We start from the raw sequence: 21,134 nt of genomic DNA on the forward strand, positions 1-21,134 counted from the left end.
GAATTTTTTCGTCGCTTTGTGACTGTAGATGAAACATGGATACACCACTATACTCCCGAGACGAAAGAACAGTCAAAGCAGTGGATTGTGAAAACAAACCATGTCCAAAGAAGGCAAAAACCGTAAAATCAGCTGGTAAGGTTATGGCTACTGTATTTTGGGATGCACGTGAAATTATTTTCGTTGACTATTTGGAAAAAGGAAAAACAATAACAGGGAATTATTATGCATTTTTATTGGACCAGCTAAAAAACGAAATTGAAGAAAAATGGCCTCATTTAAACAGGAAAAAAATCCTCTTTCATCAGGACAATGCCCGTGTTCACACATGTTTACGATCAATGGCTAAAATTGAAGAATTGAAGTTCGAATTGGTCGACCACCCACCGTATTCGCCAGATTTAGCCCCCAGTGACTTTTTCCTTTTCCCAAACTTAAAAAAATGGCTAAGTGGACAACCTTTTTTTTCAAATGAAGAAGTCATCGATCGGACAAATGCTTATTTTAAGGACCTTCCGAAAACTTATTTTTCTGACGGTTTAAAAAAAATTGAGAAACGTCTAACCAAGTGTATTGAGCTCCAAGGAGATTATGTTGAGAAATAAAAAAAAAATACAAAAATAAAAACTGTTTTAATGCTTTTTTCTAAGGAATTATTGACCCACCCTCGTAGTATAAAATTACAAACAAAATATTAAGTAAGTTATCTGCTAAGTATAAATGTTTCAGTAGTTTGATTGATAAACTACTTAGGTACTGGGTGCCGGACGAAATCCCGAAGGCCGAAATCCCGAATGGTCGAAATCCCGAAAGCCTAAATCCCGAAAGCCGAAATCCCGAAAGCCGAAATCCCAAATACCGAAATCCCGAACGCTGAAATCCCGAATGGCCGGAATCCCGAAGGCCGAAATCCCGAAAAATACAAACATCAATAATTGCGCAATTTTTGCAAGAGACACAAAAACCCATTTTTTGTGGAAATATAAAAAAAATGTAAAATACAAACAGCAATAATTGCGCAATCGTAAATTGCGCAAATTCTGCAAGATACACAAAATCCATTCGTTCTACAAAATGGTCTCTCCTGAAAAAAATTGCGCTCACGATTGCGCAATTATTGATGTTTGTATTTTTTTATTTTTCGGGATTTTGGCCATTAGGGATTTCAGCATTCGGGATTTCGTCCGGCATCCAGTACCTAAGTAGTTTATCAATCAAACTACTGAAACATTTATACTTAACAGATAACTTACTTAATATTTTGTTTGTAATTTCATACTATCTTAAAATACGCATTTATGCATAATAATATACATGTTTAAGCTTTATTATAATATTAAGTCGATAAAACGCTGAAATATAATGTAATTTTCATTCTAACATCTAACATTATTTTTAATATTTGTTGTAAATATAAATAAGTACCCATGTATAGACAATAAATTAATTGATAATGCACATCTTTAAGTTTTAGCGAGGCAAGAATTATTTTATTTTAATAAACATCATAAGGCATAATAATTATTCTTAATCTATATTAAAAATGTGTCAAGCGCGAAATGTATAAGGTACAACTACTGAGAAGATAGAAGCATATTAAACTGACTTGCTTATTTACTCCAACAAATCGTAACGTACGTCTATTCTTTTGCGCATTTAATTCAACTGTGCGGCGTCCAATCTCCCGGAGGCCAATTGGGTCGGCGTCCAATTGGGCCGGCGTCCGATTGTACCGGCGGCCAATTACCGGAGGCCAATCGGCGGAGGCCAGTTCGCGGTGCCAAATCGTCCCATTCCCTTTCATCTATGCGAATTATAATTATTATTGAAGAATAAATGTATGTCAACTTAGACGGTACGTCAGTAAAATGTTTATCGAAGGCAATTTAATACTTTTATAATGATTTTCTGTCTTCTGTGAATTGACCTGATGATATCAATGAAATTTCTCAGTAAAAATTACATGGCGTGTTCATAGTAGTAACGCATAGTAAAAATAATAAAAAATATAACACGTTAATTAATATTCTTTATATAACTTACGGAATTTTGAAGTTTATTTCGGGGAATATTACATTTTCTTTGAGAATAGTAAAGAAAACTTGTTTAAATAAATATAAAGTTTCAAAGTAAAGCAGCACTCCCGCCAATTTGTTTATAATTAAACAAGAATAACGGTAAGGGAATTCGAAAATATCCAACCAGATGGTTGCGGAAGTCGTTTTCATTATTTCTTGTTTTTAATGTCAAGGGGCTCAGAGTTGTGTCAAGAGATAAGTTCGCGAAAGTAATACGTCATAATTATTAAACAAAATAAATTAAGCGAACAAGTTTTTCTCTTAAGTTTTATTCGAGGTCTAACAGCTGAAGGCAATAAAATTGAAGTCATTCGTTTAATTTGACATTGTTAATAATTAAAACATAATGAATCTATCACTAACCGAAAACAATAATATGACTTTTTAGTAAGAAACTAAAATACTAAGCATTAAAACGGTTACACAATTAAAAATCTACTATATCTATTGAGAAATTTAAGTCTAGATACAAATCTTCAATGCCAAAACGATTCTAGTATATGTACCAAAAAAAGAAATATAAATAAACCGTTTTGATATATTATATATCTGTAAAACTGAATGTAGTGTTTATAAAATTTTATTTAAAGGTAAATATATATATATATATATATTAATTATAATACCTTCGTAAAATTTTCATATAAAACTATATAGTCGAAGATATTTTGCAACTTACACAGATTTACATATGCTCTTTGAAAGGAAACCATTTAAACTACTTAAAAATTCATGCAGTTTTATTCCTAATCATCAAGATATTGATATGATCATATGGTGGCAGCCCCTATGTGGTACGTTGGCATTTGAATAAACATGAACTGACATGTCATACCTCCCCCATTTATTTGTGACATCTTCATGTAAGCAAATTTTAATTGATTGACACCCTTGATAAAGAGATTCTCTAGGGAATATGCGAACCGGTATTTGGATAATCCGGAATAATTTTCAGAAATATTTAAAACTCTCAAATATCAGTGTCAACAGAAATGCCATAATTTTATCTCAATTTAAAGCAGTATGTGTAGCAGCAGTAGGAAAATTACGGAAAAAGTCATGGGTTGAATTAAAGCAAACTACCATCCAACAAGAAAAAGTGTGTAGTTATTTATATTGGAAAGTGTACCGATGATAATAAATTAAAAATATTGGCAAATATGGCGACGAGAAAATGGGAGCAATCGTTGCACTGCATTTTATGTACTCTATATAGAAAGTTGCCGAAAGACAATAGATCTGTCCAAAATGTCCAGCATTCAAAAGTAGAACCATTTATATTACTCAAGCGACAAGAGTAAAACGAATTATATTTGTATAGCTACATAGCTATTATATTTTTCGTTTTGGAATAAAGTCATTTCCTGTTTACAATGTCTATTAAAGAAATAAAAAAAACAGTTGTATTATTACATAAAAAATATATTTGACGCAGAATTTAAACGAATTTTATTATGTAGGTATTTCTATGTGCTTTTAATTTATGTAAATAAAACTATGTTTCATAAAAACGTTGAAATTATGACTGTCTTAAATGTGCTACCGTAGTGTACGACTAAATAATAATATATTTTACGTATTAAATTCATTTTTTTTTACATATCCTAGTAAACATTAAAAATTATTAATTTAAGACGTTCACAACATGTTAGAAATAAAAAAATAGTATTAAAACAGTATTATATAAAAGTTATTAAACAGTAGAAGAGCGGATCTACAAAAATGTAAGTATATATATATATAAATTAGATACAATGAAGTACACCAAATGAGCTAAGCAGACCCTATTTTAAGAGTTTATAAAACAATGCCCACCTATCAATACTCAACCAACTACTACAACTACTTATTATTTTTATGATATTTTGACATGTTATTTATAGTAAATATAAGTATCAAATTTTTCCAGTAATTATTACAAAACCTTAAGGGGGGACATGCTCGTCGTAGGTCAAAATTGATTTTTTTTTGTATTTTCAAACCATGATCCTGGACATTCCTTAAACGTTGTAGATAATCTATTTATATAATTTTGAAGCCTTATTATCCTTTATATTTATTTTAAACATTTGATGACTGCATTAAGTATTTTTATTACATAAAATAGTATTCTTTTAAACCTCTCGTTCTAATGTTTTAGAATAAAGTCATATTTCGGTACATGAATGTGCAGTGGTGTTAAGATTTTTAACATTTATTAATTTTTAAACGCATTTATAAAACCATTAGTATAATTAATGACGAGATAATTTTAGTAAAATATTTACGATAAAAAATTATATTGATAATCTCTGTGATCCCAAATTTTACAAGAATTAGGCATTTTATTATTCAAAAGATCGGCAAGATTAACACATTTGAAGATAATTATACAGTATTAATTATAAGCTATGTCTTTGACCATTCACTGTGATAAACATCCTACGAATATTGATTGCTTTATAATAATTATTGACCTAAGAATAACGTAGTGTTTTTTTGAAATACGCCATTTTTTTTGGCATTCCCCAGTGGTTAAGCTACAACATACGGCCGTAGCCATAAATTGACAAACTATAATTGAAGTAAGGAGTAAAATGATGTTAACGCGCGTGTTTGAACATTTTGAGATTATCAATATAATTTTTTATCGTAAATATTTTACTAAAATTATCTCGTCATTAATTATACTAATGATTTTATAAATGCGTTTAATAATTAATAAATGTAAAAAAATCTTAACACCACTGCACATTCATGTACCGAAATATGACTATATTTTAAAACATTAGAGCGAGAGGTTTAAAAGAATACTATTTTATGTAATAAAAATACTTAATGCAGTCATCAAATATTTAAAATAAATATAAAGGATAATAAGGCTTCAAAATTATATAAATAGATTATCTACAACGTTTAAGGAATGTCCAGGATCATGGTTTGATAATACAAAAAAAAACTCAATTTTGACCTACGACGAGCATGTCCCCCCTAGCTTTTATTTAAATGTATTGAAAGATAAATAAACAAATATAAATGTACTTAAAATCGCAATGAGAAATTATTTGTATTAGATATTTTGATAAAGATGTTATTTATTTCAAAAAATATTTATAATTATTCTTAAAGCGGACAGTTTAATTGAATTTATTTATTTATTAATTGTATCGGATCGATATTACAGAGATATTTGATTAATTATTCAATAATTTTCGAGTCAGTAAGCTTTATAATAATTATATTTTTCATAAAATTATTTCTGAATAAGAATCCTTCAATACAAAATATTAATGATCAAAATAATCTTTATGAAAGCAGAATATAAGACTTCGGTTCTTAATTGCCAATTATATGATTTAAAAAATAAATATTTTTTCGTTTTTCTTACGCAACGTACGCCGTAAAGCAAAAAGAAAACAAAGGTAAAGTGTTTTCGTTTACAAGACACTAATATATTGGGTAAAGAAAAATGCTCAATTTTCCGCAGAAAAGTTTATGAATGCTGCAGAAATAAGAAAAAACCCCACTTGGCCTCAATGGCAACATTTCTCACGGGGGAATTAACAGATTGAAATCAAATTTTCTTGTTGTCCTTGCAAGTTACTGGGCTTTATATTTTCCTGGCGATATTGTCACATAGAAAATTTGTGACTTCCTGCTTTATGTGAGTTCTTAACATTTTTATTGAATTGTCTAAAGCTCCCTGTTTGATTTATCTGTTGCTACGTTCGGTTGACTTGTATTATTGTAGCTTTGGTGAAATTCTTACGATGAGTGTGCTTAATTTATTTGTTCACAAAGTGTTAAGTAATTAATGCCTAGTATATACTATTACGTAAAATGATTGTTTTAATAGTAATAATTAGAATTTAATAAATATGTTTAGAAATTATGACTATAATAAGATAATCAGTACCTACGTATGTATACAATACATTCAGTAGCAATAAAAAACCTGACAAAGTTGGTACTGCGTTAATCTATATTAAATAATATTGTTAGGTTTTTTAAATATTATTATATTATATTATATTATAGTTATATATTTGCCTTGATTTAATTATCTGTCTGTAACGCACACGAGAAAACATACGTAAATATGTAGGATAGAGCGAGTTAGGAAGAAGATGTATTAAAAAGAGTAACGTGAGAGAAAATATACTACTTTTCTTTTTTTCTTTTGACTATGTCCAATTCCAATGATATCCATAATATGGGCCACCAAAGGGTGGAGGTTTGCAGTAACAATTTTTTAAAATGAGAAATGGATGTTATAGCCACTTGCTCAACCTATAAGGTTCATACTCTGACTCAATGGATAAACAATATGTGTATTTGTCAAACCCAGAATTTCAATCTGGAATCTACGATAATATAGGCCAACGAGTAAGCTGATCGGCCATCGTAGGCATATAATATACACGTAAACCGGAATTCTAAATTTGAAAAATAAACTGACACAATAAAAGGATCTTATAAAGTATTTCTTTTATAAATAATCAAAAAATACTTCACAAGTTTTGAGAATGTCACATTATTTATATTAAACATAAATTATTTGAAAACACCTCAGATATCTACCTACTGGAATTTAAATAATATTTTTTTTTGATCGAGATACTTTTCTTTCGATATGATGACTCTATACCCATTTAAATTGTTAGAATAATGCATAAAAATTTGTTTTCCCACTTGCTGCGGACCTTTTAATTTATATTTAATTACCACATTTAAATAACATACTAATTATAATGTCCACCTGATGGGCAACGCACCAGTTGCGTTGAACTTTTTTTCAAAATTTTCTACTATACTGATCTAAATATGGGTTTATCACCGGCTAACACACTCAATAATCATAAGAACCTCTACATTGCGGGATTACCTGGTGCCGTTGAAGGTGGTATGTCTAGAATGAGAGTTGAGTTCGAACTAAACGCCAGAGGAGTGGTGGTTGTTGGTGCCCTTTCTAGAAACTCCACCGTCGCCATAAATCCATTGTAATCATACGGTGGGACGTGGTCACCAGAACTGTTAAAAACATTTAAATTACATTAATATTATCATATATATATAAATAATTAGCTGTTATTGTTTTCACTAATTACACGATACAATATTGCTTATTTAAAATGCAGTCATGTTTACATTTTATTAAGTGCACCTAAACATTAAGAATAAATTCATAAAAATATGCTACATTTAAATAAATCATTGATAACTACATATTTAAAGCTTAAAAATATTATAAGCAATAATTATTAGCAGTTTAAATTTATAGTTCAAAAATATCCAAATTTTACTTCCATACTACAATATAATATAAATCGATTTTTAATGAGGTACTCGTATAATAGATTTTTATATAAAATTGAATAAAAATTAAATTCTGTGTTGATATTATTTGTATCCAATATTGATTTCATCATAAAGAAATGGCATTTTGAGAGCTTAGTGTTAAGACACATGATACTGCAATTTGCGTGCGTCGACGCATATCTTATTTGATTCCAAATGCATCCGATTAGAATCTGCAATTGGATAAAAAAAAATACGATTGCAGTGTCGTATATCTGTGCATTAAGATCTGGTTGAATATATTAAAAAAAACCTACTCAAACGAGAAAGGTTTTTTGATACGCTGAAAAGTATTTGTTACCTGAATTCTAATAGTAAATTTGGTCCAGAAAATTCTAAGAGTGTTGGTTTTGGCTCGCAAACTTTAGAAAGGATTGGATCCGCTGAAGAGGAGCCTTGGTAGAGCGCCAAGTAGTCTGTCGAACATCGACTGCAAACAATGAAGACAAGAGAAAATTAATTAGACAAATATTTTTCAGAATTTCATTTCCTTTCAATCCTTTTACGTGAATCATTATTAGATAAATTTTCAGTTATTATTTTGCTATGAACTGTAAGTGAATTTTAAAATGAATCAAAATATAGATCAGTGATTCCTAACTGAATTTTGGAGAGCCCTGGGGCTCTGTGAGATCTGTCAGAGGCTCCGAGATAATTCAGAAAAGTTCACCCAAATGGTAGGTACGTACTGAAACATTTTTGTTAATATATTAAAAATAAGCACATTACCTGCATTTAAGGGCGGACGTGCTCAGCGTGGGTCAAAATGGAGGTTTTTTTCTATTTTCAAAGCATGATCCTGGACATACATTAAACGTTGTAGATAATCTATTTATACAATTTTGAAGCCTTATTATCTTTTATATTTATTTTAGACATTTGATGATTGCATAAAGTATTTTTATTACTTAAAATAGTATTCTTTTAAACCTCTCGCTCTAATGTTTTAGAATATAGTCATATTTCAGTACATAAATGTGCAGTGGTGTTAAGATTTTTACATTTATTAATTTTTAAACGCATTAACAAAACCATCAGTATAATTTATATTGACATTATTATAGTGAAATATTTAGATAAAAAATTATATTGATAATCTCTGTGATCCCAAATTTGACAAGAATTAGACATTTTATTATTCAAAAAATGGGCAAGATTAACACATTTGAAGATAATTCTAAAGATACTCATTATAAGCTATATTTTTGACCATTCAAGTGTAATAAACATCCTACGAATAATGATTGATTTATAATAATTATTGACCTAAGAATAAGGTAGTGTTTTTTTGAAATACGCCATTTCTTTGGCATTACCCAGTGGTTAAGCTACAACATACGGCCGTAGCCATAAATTGACAAACTATAATTGAAGTAGGGAGTAAAATGATGTTAACTCATTCGCTGCTGAGTAGATAATGATTTTTTAATTAGCACCTTTAAAATGCACCGATCGGCCGCCTGGTCATTACGCGCCGGGTGCGTCTTCCGCGTCCAAAGTATTAACGCGCGTGTTTGAACATGTACCATTTAAAAAAAATCGGTTAGGTACATGTTCAAGGATCACCGAGATTATCAATATAATTTTTTATCGTAAATATTTCACTATAATAATGTCGATATATTTAATTATATTTAAGGTATGTCTAGGATCATGCTTTGAAAATAGAACAAAAGCTCCATTTTGACCTACGCTGAGCATGTCCCCGCTTAAGCAGTGAAGTATTGGCAATTTGAACATTTTCATATTTTTATGCAATGTAAAATATATCAACGTAAGACATTGTAGTATGTAATACATTTAGATTGCATTTGAAACTAGTTGGCATTTGGCTATCGACATTTTGAGTCTGTTTATAGTTAACCCTCTGCTTAGATATGTCAATGTTTACTGCTTAGCACGGCATTTTCACTTTATTATCTCATTTAGTGCTAACACCGTGACTGGCGCGTTTGGAGTCGTTGGCCATTAGATATAATTAACGTGTTATTTAAATGTGGTAATTAAAAAGTAATTACAAGGTTAGCAGTAATTGTGTTAATGTATTTAAGCCATGCCGTAGAGGTTCAGCGAGATTTAAAAAAATGTGCCAAGAGTTCCGCCAAACAAAAAAAGTTTACTTATAAAATCTTAACAAAAATGGTAACTGTAAGTATATATGTTGATAGATTTGTTATTTATTACAGTTTAGTTGTAATAGAAACAGATGCACAAAATGAAGAAATTACTGACTATATGAAAGTACAGGTGCACTATAAAAAAGAAGCTTTTGGCATACTAAAAATCAAGATGAAAGTCTACTACAGTGTTGTCTATTAATTTTAATTTTGTAGTTTTTTAGTTAAGGAAGATAAAAAAGGAGAGATAGATACTAATAATATACAAATATAATGATAATATTATTGATTTTTTTGATATAATTAAGATATTTTTTAGGTATATTTTGTGAACAAGTTGCTATAAAAGGTAAATAGACTTGTACATTTTAGGGAAAGCTAGGCACACAGTTTTAATTCAGAAAATCTTGTTTGCTAAAGTAGAAGCCTTATAATACGCTTACTGGATTTATGTTGACAGATCACAACAAACGGAGCGATTAATAATTATTATTATTATACTCGGGATTGTTATACTTACAAAATTTGAGATACGCTGCATTAAAATTTGTTTCTTCTTTTTATTAAAATGATGGAGGTACTATTCTAACTTTGATGTTGTCAATTAGTTTGGCGAAGGTTAAATCTCTATCATGCGCTGAGTATAACAGTTATTCCAACTGTTGTTTTAATTTCAATCTAGTATTGTACTTTATTCAGTCAGAATATTCATCTATTATCCACTATAATAGTATCTAATTTTTTTCTCGAAATATATGCATGCTTGAAATAAATTACCCGGAAAAGTTTCATTATTTATATACACCAATTCTATTTTCACTCCAGGTTACTGTTACCCATATTTATGGAGATAGTTTTCAAATTTTGTAAAATAATCAATTTTTTGACAAAATAAGAAAATTTGATAGTTTCATGTCTTTTCACAAAAAGATTTGTGTTTATTTGCAATAAAATGACCACATCGTTTCTTTGCTTAATTTTATAATGTATGACATTCAGCAAGATAACGCTTGCCTTTGCGATGCTGTTGTTGGATGAATTGGATTTGACGCTGTTTGAAAAAAAAACCTGTTGGATTATTCCACTGTTTAAAAAATAGTTCCATATTTGTAAGAGGTTTTAAACAATTTGATGTTAAATTTAGAGAGTTTTGAAAACTACACAATATCAAAGCACTTTTAAAAGAGTTTAAGTTTTAATTTTAAATATTTTTATATGGAGTTAATCACTTTTGAAAATTTGAGATATCTAATATTAGATACAAACACATTTCAAATATGTTTAGGTTGCTTATAATACTCATATTTAGAGTACATATTTCTATGATATAAAGCAATAGAGAAATTACGTAGCATTTGATAATAATAAAAAAAATATAAATTTAAAAAATAATTTTTCGTAGAGATAGCAATGATGTTATGTACACAAAACCCGTGTAATAAAAATAAGATAGAATTTTTTCTATTAAGAATATCATATAATCATCTTCGTTGCGTAAATATTTTTTTAGGTTAAATTAGATTAGTAGTTTATAAAAATATTATTGCACCTCAGTGTATTTAAAACAATATAAGTAATGCGTGAAAGTATTTTACAGTGTTTAACTAGAAACCTAGTCTAGGCAGTAACTTGTTTAACTTTTTTTTACTTGCTTAACTTTAACGCCACTTTGCACCAGCATTGTAGACTAAACTCTAAAGAGGTTGTAATTTTTACTAAATAATAATCTGCTTATTATAGCTCGTTTTAGTTTCTTGTCTCTTTTATCTCCAACAGGCTGAATTAAATATTTAATATACAACTGTCTAGTTTATACAAGTTATAGAGGTAAATACATTTAGAATTAATGTATAAATCCATTATAATGGTGTTCATTTGTTGATTCACTCGAATGATCATAATGGATTCATTTGATACATTTGATGGATATCTGTTTTATTTTGATGACAATGCGCTATATTGAGTATTGTGTTAATTATAAATACACTAACAATTAAATTGACCGTTAATAGAGCGTAAAAGCCTATTTATATACATAAGATTTATCATTAATATATACACACATAAAATATGCATTTATAATAATTATACTAATAAATCTTTAGACGTATCAATTTAAATTTGACTATAGTATTTAGATATTGATTTTGTCAATAGTGTAAAATTATGCTGTATGTCTTAAGTCTTAAAAATTTAATTTGACTTTTATATTTAAAATCTTATTAAAAATAGATAAAAAAAATTGTAATAGAGCCCACGAAACAGTTGAATTTATGTTTCTATTAAATCTATCACAATGCAAGTGTAGATGTCCTACTTTTATTTTTTTAAGTTTAATTTTAAAACACGTATATAGACATGATTTATTTGTGGAATAAATTGAAATCATTTATAGAGTTGCAACATAATCTTAATTTAATTTAAAAATGAAGAAAAAAAGATAAATAAACGGATATTACAAATAAAGTAAAAATTTATCGCTCAATATTTTTAAATACGTAATTGAATTAGTATTGGTAGTTATTATTGGTACAATTGATTCAAAACGATAAATAATAATGTTTCGTGAGTATATTTTTTTCAGGAATATTATATTTGTAGACCTTTGTATATTTAGTATATAAAAATATAGCATCACTGATCCCAGTATAAAATAAACATTAATTAATGATTTGATATTAGGTATCATTTATCACTTTTTATTATTTGTCACTAAGCTAAAAATGTACTCATTGTCGTAAATATACAATTAAAAATATATTTGTATATAAGTATATAAATATAGGTATATAAGTAGGTATAGAATCGTGACTTTGTTATTATCTACGCCATAACGAAAGGGGACTTGAGTGGTTATTTTTCAGCTTAAGTAAAGTAATAAGTAAAATGAATTATCCTTTGTCTTCATGGTTTAAGATATTATTATCATCTTACAAGATGACTAAAAATCAATAATATATTTTTATTCAAGATTTTATTAAATTATTTTCATACAATTAGTTTAATCAATCAATATATTTCTACACTGGTGATATTCGAGAGATGAAATTATGAGAATTTTACTCAACCACCGGGATTCGAGCTTGTGATATTTCGATTAGCTTGACCTTGAGCGGTTATTGAAGTATACCACGTAATAAATAAACAATTGTGAAATAAAATATTAGTAAACAAAAAAACCCCAGAGGTTAAGTACTATCGTAAAGTACCTGTGCAAACATCTTGAAACCGAGGCAAGGGATTGGGTTTCTATAGGTAATATAAATTTGGAAAAATCTTGGCTCTCCTGGTGAGGATAGATAAGGTATCTCGTATAACTTATTTATTTACTTTACCTTTTTTACATATATATGTTAACCAAATACACAACATATTTTCTTAAATATGTATGTACAATAATTGTATATAAGATAACATATAATATAACGAATGGTCATAATATACATAATAGTCACAATTTAGATATTTAAAAAAAATATATTATAAAAATTAGTTAATTGAAATTAACACGAGTGTAGAGAGCTGAAATTTGTCAGAAATGTACATTTACAACATACTTGTTTATGTTTGAACTTATTGGCCAAAAAAATTCTAGCAATCCGAGTAGCACGGGTCTTTGCATGGGGTGGTCTAGGTCTTTTAATTGGGTTTAAATTGATTGAAAAAAAATTCAACATTAATACAGGTGCAATACCTTTGGTTTCTTTAACCTGCCCAAGTATTTATTCGTTGGAAAATTTTGTATTTTTACAAAAATAAAAGAACAATTGAAAAGTTTATTTTAATTTACATAAAAACTATATTAAGCTACTGTTAAATAAAAATTTACGTAGTAGTAAAAAACGTAGTATCAAAACCAGGAAACTACAGTACCTCAGCCACATTATGAGAGGACAAAAATACTTTATTACCTAACTTGTCATTCAAGGAAAGATCAATGGTAAGCGCAGCAGAGGATGGCGCCGCATACCGTGGCTTAAGAACCTCCGTGATTGGTACGAGTGCAGCTCCACTGAATTGTTCCGGCTAGCCGACGACAAATCTAAGATCGCCTCGATGGTGCCATTGCACTTCCATTTTCAAATGAGGAACGCCCCCAAATTTATATTTCATTTTACGCTCCCGTAGTGTACAGAAGATCTGCCAATTTACGTAATTTGAAGCTTTTTATAGTAAAAATATGTCTAAAACGATCAAGAGGGATGTTAATATTATTATTAGTAAAATTTTGGTTTATTAAAAAAGAAGAAAAGGAGAAGGAGAGCCGATACATTATTTAAATATGCCACTAGCACGCGTTGCCTTCATGACAGTTAACACACTAGAAGTCTTCTACATGCGACTACAACGACTTTCTATTGTCAGACAATAGTATGTATTAGTTTACAAATAAAGCAGTATTATTTTTTATGTCCATGATATGCGATAATTTTATGCAATAATATGCGACGGTCATCGGCGGCCAATAAACTAAATAACACGGAACGTCCGCATGCATTTGGCAAACACCGGGTGTTTAAACAAATGTGCGATAAATTATATCTTAATTGACTTTTAATGCTGTGCCGGAATTAATGACAAATAATGAGCTCGTTGCGCGGGAAACTCACCCCAATGCCCCCTTCCCTCCCCTATACTTTCAGCAACCGGTCGCGACCCACAATAATAATTATAAAGGCTTTTAGAGTGACGTCATATTTCATATAAAAAAAAATGCTCACTCACGAGAAATAAAGCTCTCCTCAGATTATAATATCTCAATGTGAACATAAAATTTAAATAAGTAATACTCTCTTGTGGCACTCATGTTTTTTTGTACTTTATTACTTTTATGGTATTATTAAATCACTTAAAGAATATTATTTAAAATTTTGAAGAGTAGTTCAACATTTTTGTTTTGTATACATAAACTTATTTTATATTTTGGCATTAATAATAGCGTTTTTAGTGCGGCCATGGATAAATAACTAATAGGTAATTCCTAGAATACTAGTATAATTACATGTTCATACACGCGCGTTAACGTCATTTTACTCCCTATTTCAATTATAGTTTGTCAATTTATGGCTACGGCCGTATGTTGTAGCTTAACCACTGGGGAATGCCAAAAGAAATGGCGTATTTAAAAAAAACACTACCTTATTCTTAGGTCAATAATTGTTATAAAGCAATCATTATTCGTAGCATTATCACACATGAATAGTCAAAGACATAGCTTATAATTAGTATATTTAGAATTATCTTCAAATGTGTTAATCTTGCCCATTTTTTGTAAAATAAAATGCCTAATTCTTGTCAAATTTGGGATCACAGAGATTATCAATATAATTTTTTATCGTAAATATTTCACTATAATAATGTCGACTTAAATTATACTAATGGTTTTATAAATGCGTTTAAAAATTAATAAACGTAAAAAATCTTAACACCACTGCACATGTATGTACTGAAATATGACTATATTCTAAAACTTTAGAGCGAGAGGTTTAAAAGAATACTATTTTATGTAATAACAATAATTTATGCAGTCATTAAATGTTTAAAATTTCAATTATAGTTTGTCAATTTATGGCTACGGCCGTATGTTGTAGCTTAACCACTGGGGAATGCCAAAAGAAATGGCGTATTTAAAAAAAACACTACCTTATTCTTAGGTCAATAATTATTATAAAGCAATCATTATTCGTAACATTATCACACATGAATAGTCAAAGACATAGCTTATAATTAGTATATTTAGAATTATCTTCAAATGTGTTAATCTTGCCCATTTTTTGTATAATAAAATGCCTAATTCTTGTCAAATTTGGGATCACAGAGATTATCAATATAATTTTTTATCGTAAATATTTCACTATAATAATGTCGACATAAATTATACTAATGGTTTTATAAATGCGTTTAAAAATAAAAATAATTTATGCAGTCATTAAATGTTTAAAATAAATATATGGATAATAAGGCTTCAAAATGATATAAATATATTGTCTACAACGGTAAAGGTATGTCCAGGATCATGCATTGAAAATAGAAAAAAAGCTCCATTTTGACCTACGACGAGCATGTCCCCCCTTAACTTTCGAATAATTATTTCCCATCATATTACATGAAGATAAAAAAAATATTCATACATATTTCATGATCAGACGTTATGTTAAATATTCCACTAAACTAAAGCCGTAAAATTTATTATCATAATATTCTAATTCATTATTTATTTATATGTCACTTTGTTGATTTTTTAACACTTTAACTTCGATTTATACGCTCTAGAAATGTCTCCAAATCGAATCGAGTGAAATTTCGAAGATTGATAATTTTAAAAATTTTGTTTTCTATCCATTGTCACTTTCATAAATGTTTCTGCCGATCTGTCACAAATTAACTGTAATCTAGTTATATATATATTTTTTTAGAGGTATAGAACTTTAAGCTGGCAGCACTTTTTTTATTGGCGGCCATTTTGTCAGCTGTTAAGTGATTTATGTTTAGTTTGGTTTGGCATTTCAACATGAATAGACTGACGCCTGAACAACGCTTCCAAATTGTGAAAATTTATTTTAAAACAAGATTGCCGTTGATCCCGATTTTCATAAGCAAATTTTGTTTAGCGATGAAGCTCACTTTTGGTTGAATGGATAGTCAATAAACAAAACTGCCATATTTGGAGTGATGATAATCCTCAAGTGTATGTTGAGACACCGTTACATCCAGAAAAATTGACTGTTTGGTGTGCTTTATGGGCTGGTGGAATAATTGGTCCGTACTTCTTTAAAAACGATGCTGGCCAGAACGTTACAGTCAATGGTGACCGCTATAGCGCCATGATTACTGACTTTTTCGTTCATCAATTGAACAATCATGATGTGCAGGAGCTGTGGTTTCAACAAGACGGCGCAATATGTCACACAGCTTGTGCCACAATTGATTTATTGAAGGAAACGTTTGGTAACCGCATAGTTTCACGTTTCGGACCCGTGAATTGGCCTCCAAGATCGTGCGATTTAACGCCGCTTGACTATTTTCTGTAGGGATATGTGAAGTCGCTGGTCTACGCCGATAAGCGCAAAACGATTGACTACTTGGAGGACAACATTCGCCGCGTTATTGCCGATATACGGCCACAAATGTTGGAAAAAGTCATCGAAAATTGTACCTCCAGATTAGACTACGTCCGAGCCAGCCGTGGCGGTCATATTCCAGAAGTCATATTTAAATTATAATGCCAGAAGAGCATCTTTCGAATAAAGTAAATTTAATGTCAATATAAAAAGTCATCTTTGTTTTATTCCATTTCAAAGTTATATACCTCTAAAAAAAAACACCCCTTATATATTATATAAGTATAGATATTTGACCAATATTCTCGCAAACTATTTGAATATTAAAACGAAGGACTGTCATTCAATATATTTTACCATTATAATGCATATTATTTCCCCACTAATTACTACAAAATTATAATCTAATTACACCACACTGGTAATTTATTATTTGTCAGACTAATATGTCAGCTCAATTGTTTCATTTAACGACACAATAATTGTTTGCTACAGTGCGATTTTCAAATATCAATGTAATTTTAAATACCTGACAGGCCACAGGCTCTTCCTATAATTGCTATAATATCGATAATTTATGACTTAATATTTCATAATTATTCAAACAGATGTCATTGTGTATTTAATTTTCTAGATTATGCAAATCAATCGACAGTGGCTAGTAATTTGAGTTTAAAGTCGGGCGAGATAACTCGCGAAATTTCTATGTGCGGCCTGTCGATTACGGCCTCATAGAGCGAAATAACTCGCTGAAGGCATAGAACTGGTTAAAAACTGGTAATGAAAAAAAACAGTGTTAATATGGTTGTAATAACATACTGATGACAGTAAAAACGGTATCTCTGGATAAATGAATTTATCTAAATTTTAATGTGTTTATAAATATTGGGCTCATTGAAATTATCTTACTTATTTGTTTATACTTTTAGAATACCATTATATAAGTGTGTATAGTTAGATGTAATATTATATACTTAGTTTTTTATATTTAAAAAAAATATTAAATATTTGATTATGTTGCACGATACCTAGATCAAAAACGTAAAGTACTAGATAAAAATTATATTATATATGTGACAAATAATAGAGACATTATAACTAAAAACTTGCACTGGTTTCTAATAAAATTCGAACGATGAGTTATGCCAGCCATTGGGACGGAAGCCGCCCGATACGGAACGACATTATGGAATACTTTCCGGTTAAAATTAATATGAAATATTACCTTTAAACGATCGGTGTATTCAATAAAAGTAAGGATTTTACATGAAACACACGGCACCAGGTGGTCTTTATACTGTACCTACGGATAAAAAAATATTGGCTGAAAATGCGTACGTGGTTTTTTGGTAAATAAAATAGTATCGTATCATAGTGAAATATGGTTACATGGTTTTTACTATTAATATGAAACTGGCGAAATACGTTTTGTAAATTGGAGATACAGCAAAAAAATAATTGCGAATATCGCAATAGCGGTTTTTATTTATAGTAAATATTTATGTTTGTAAAGATTTGCTTTTTCGATACGTATATATTATTTTTAATTAAGACAAATATTTTTTTGAACACGGAATAATAAAGTTCGATTTGTTATAAATCCAGTGGTAAAACAAATTTAGTGTTATGTAAATATGAATTACACCATTTCGAAAAATATATGAAACGTAGGTAGGTACATATTAGAAAAAAATGAGCCAAGTTGGATTCAAATTTCTTTCATTTTCCGGATGAGTTATTAATGAGGATTAAATTTCTGATTAACTAGTCATAATTGCTAATAACAAAGCCTTTTGATGTGTTCTAAATTCCAAAATTCTTGCTACCAACTCTATAATTTAAATCATGGTAATGATTGTACTAACGTGATTTTTAGATGGCATCAGGAGTAATCCAAATTTAGTTGTAATATCGTTGCACTTGCTATTAAAAGGTGATTAATAATGTCATTTGTGATACACATGTGAATTTTTCAGTAAATCTTTTTTTATAAATGTTATAAGATTGATTGTTTGGAATACTATGAAAAATGTAATGAATGTGTAATTATACAACTATATTAGTATTTATTTTCTCTTAAGTAGAAAATATAGGCCTCCAAAAATGGATGTTAGTTATATTATGATCAGATTTAAAAAAAAAATCTTAAACGGTTGTTAGCCATATGATACGACCAATCTATAGAGTTCTTACTCTGGGTCAAACATATATTGAAACCCACAACAAAACAGACGGGCATTTGCTTACTATATTATTTCGTTTATATATATAACTATAGATGAATTAATATGTATAATAATCTAAAGATAATGTAGTATTAATTGTGTTTTTTGCGGACGGAGAAGCAAAGGACTTCGTCTTGATTAATATTGTAAAATTAATTATTTTTTCCCATTCAAAAATTATTCTACCCTTCCAAGTAATAAAATCTTCCAGGTCGCTGACAAATTAATTATTCAAAATTTATAAATATTGGGCTTAGAATATTTGCAGAGGGTCGTGACAAACCCTTGTTATCAGCCAAAGAAAAAAATAAATTATAAATCCGGTATTTTTTGTTGTTAAATCAAATCGCATGTATTTTTTATTTACTACAATGTTTATTTTACTTAACGTGATCAATTATTTATTTAAAGTGAACTGTCAAACATGTATACAGATAACTGCCGTATGCTTGGAGTACCTATCGAATTGATAAGCAGTGCAGATTGACCCGTTCCTGATGATTATGAGATTGGTATATACGTTGTACTTAAAACATAGCTCGTCACTTCGCGAATATCATTGTTGCTTCCCCTTCACGGATTGTTTGAAATAACATTTATACACAAAAAATAGGATACTATATTATTTGGAAGCACTAATAGTATTTTATTATTTATAGATGCTCTCATCGTAATTTGACTATGACGGTTTATCAAAAAAATGTCAGAGGTGATTATGACAACTGTACTGATAGTGATGATAAAACATGTTGTCATCCTTTAGATATTTATATGTGTGTCTTATAATCTCAATTAAATTGAAATTTGGTTGAAAAAAAATAAACTGGAATTTAATACTGTTAAATGTGTCTGTATTAGCTTTTCGAAGTGAAGATCTCCAATTAAATACAACTATAATAATATGTCAAACAGCTTACTGAAGCGTCAATCGGAAATTAAAGATCTTGGTACGAGTATATTATTTTACTCACGATTATCTTTTCAATCACATATCTGTGTCGTTAGTACGGAATATTCTTGAATATGGGTCCATTATCTGAAATCCTTATGAGGCTTCCTGTAAGTTTGTTTTAGACCGTGCTCAGAAGAAATTTCGACATCTTTATTTTAATGTATATTAATGTTTTCCTTTTTATAGTTTCTCAAATGAGTATTTTATGACCAACTTTGACTTATAACTTTTAACTCTCACGTTATATAGTTTCCAAATATTCTGGAAAATTTGAATTTCTATGCACCCGTCAATTACATGCGTGATCCGCCATGATCTATTTTGGGTGAAAACTGTTTCCCAATGGCAGGCTCACCAGGCACTAATAACGAGGGATTTGCGGCTGGTCAATGCACTCCATAGAGATGTAGGCATTTTTAGTGTTGTGCCGTGTGTTTTTTTTTTAAATAGTTCTATTTTTTGTTTTTCTTGAATTATTGTTTTTATTTTATTTCTTTTGCTATAAAATTATTTTTTGGTTTGTTTTTTACTCCACTAATTTGATTTTCCTGTACTTTTTACGCTAAATGTCATAATGTTATGAACGTCTTGAATTAATAATTTGTTATGTGGTCAATAGTCTTTAAATACATAAATAAAATATGAAATTAAAATAAATAATACTATTCAAAAATACTTTTGTATTTTTTTGGTATTAAAAAAATCGCAAGAGAATTATATGAATATATTAAGATGTTTTAATATTATTCTTTAATATTCTTTAATATAATTCAGAATAATATTCTCTTTGATGGTTTAAATAAAATACTGCCTATTCACGCATAAATATTTTTGTTATGACGTTATGAAGAATAAATTGTTTTTTTTTTCGAAAATGGAATTAAAATAGGTGTCAACTTTAAGGGCGGACGTGCTCAGCGTGGGTCAAAATGGAGCTTTTTATTTATTTTCAAAGCATGATCCTGGACATACCTTAAACGTTGTAGATAATCTATTTATATCATTTTGAAGCCTTATTATACTTTATATTTATTTTAAACATTTGATGACTGCATAAAGTATTTTTATTACATAAAATTGTATTATTTTAAACCTCTCGCTCTAATGTTTTAGAATATAGTCATATTTCAGTAGATTTTTTAAAATTATTAATTTTTAAACGCATTTATAAAACCATCAGTATAATTTATATCGACATTATTATAGTGAAATATTTACGATAAAAATTATATTGATAATCTCTGTGATCCCAAATTTGACAAGAATTCGGCATTTTATTATTCAAAAAATGGGCAAGATTAACACATTTGAAGATAATTCTAAAGATACTCATTATAAGCTATGTTTTTGACCATTTAAGTGTA

At 29.0% G+C, this 21,134-nt stretch overlaps 1 protein-coding gene across 1 annotated transcript in view; it reads right to left on the minus strand.

Moving 5' to 3' along the window:
• The window catches only part of LOC147072353 (uncharacterized), a 255,419-nt gene that overhangs the window by 82,422 nt on the left and 151,863 nt on the right, over positions 1 to 21,134 (minus strand). Inside the window, exons 7-8 of the mRNA XM_085946675.1 lie at positions 7,717 to 7,845; positions 6,943 to 7,088 (exon numbers count right to left, since the gene is read on the minus strand). Of these exons, the coding sequence (XP_085802801.1) occupies positions 6,943 to 7,088; positions 7,717 to 7,845 (275 nt within the window). The remainder of the gene's footprint in view (positions 1 to 6,942; positions 7,089 to 7,716; positions 7,846 to 21,134) is intronic.

This window comes from Rhyacophila brunnea, unplaced genomic scaffold (assembly GCF_057557595.1).
Source record: "Rhyacophila brunnea isolate RB1 unplaced genomic scaffold, BYU_Rbru_1.0 scaffold_2, whole genome shotgun sequence".
NCBI lineage: Eukaryota > Metazoa > Arthropoda > Insecta > Trichoptera > Rhyacophilidae > Rhyacophila > Rhyacophila brunnea.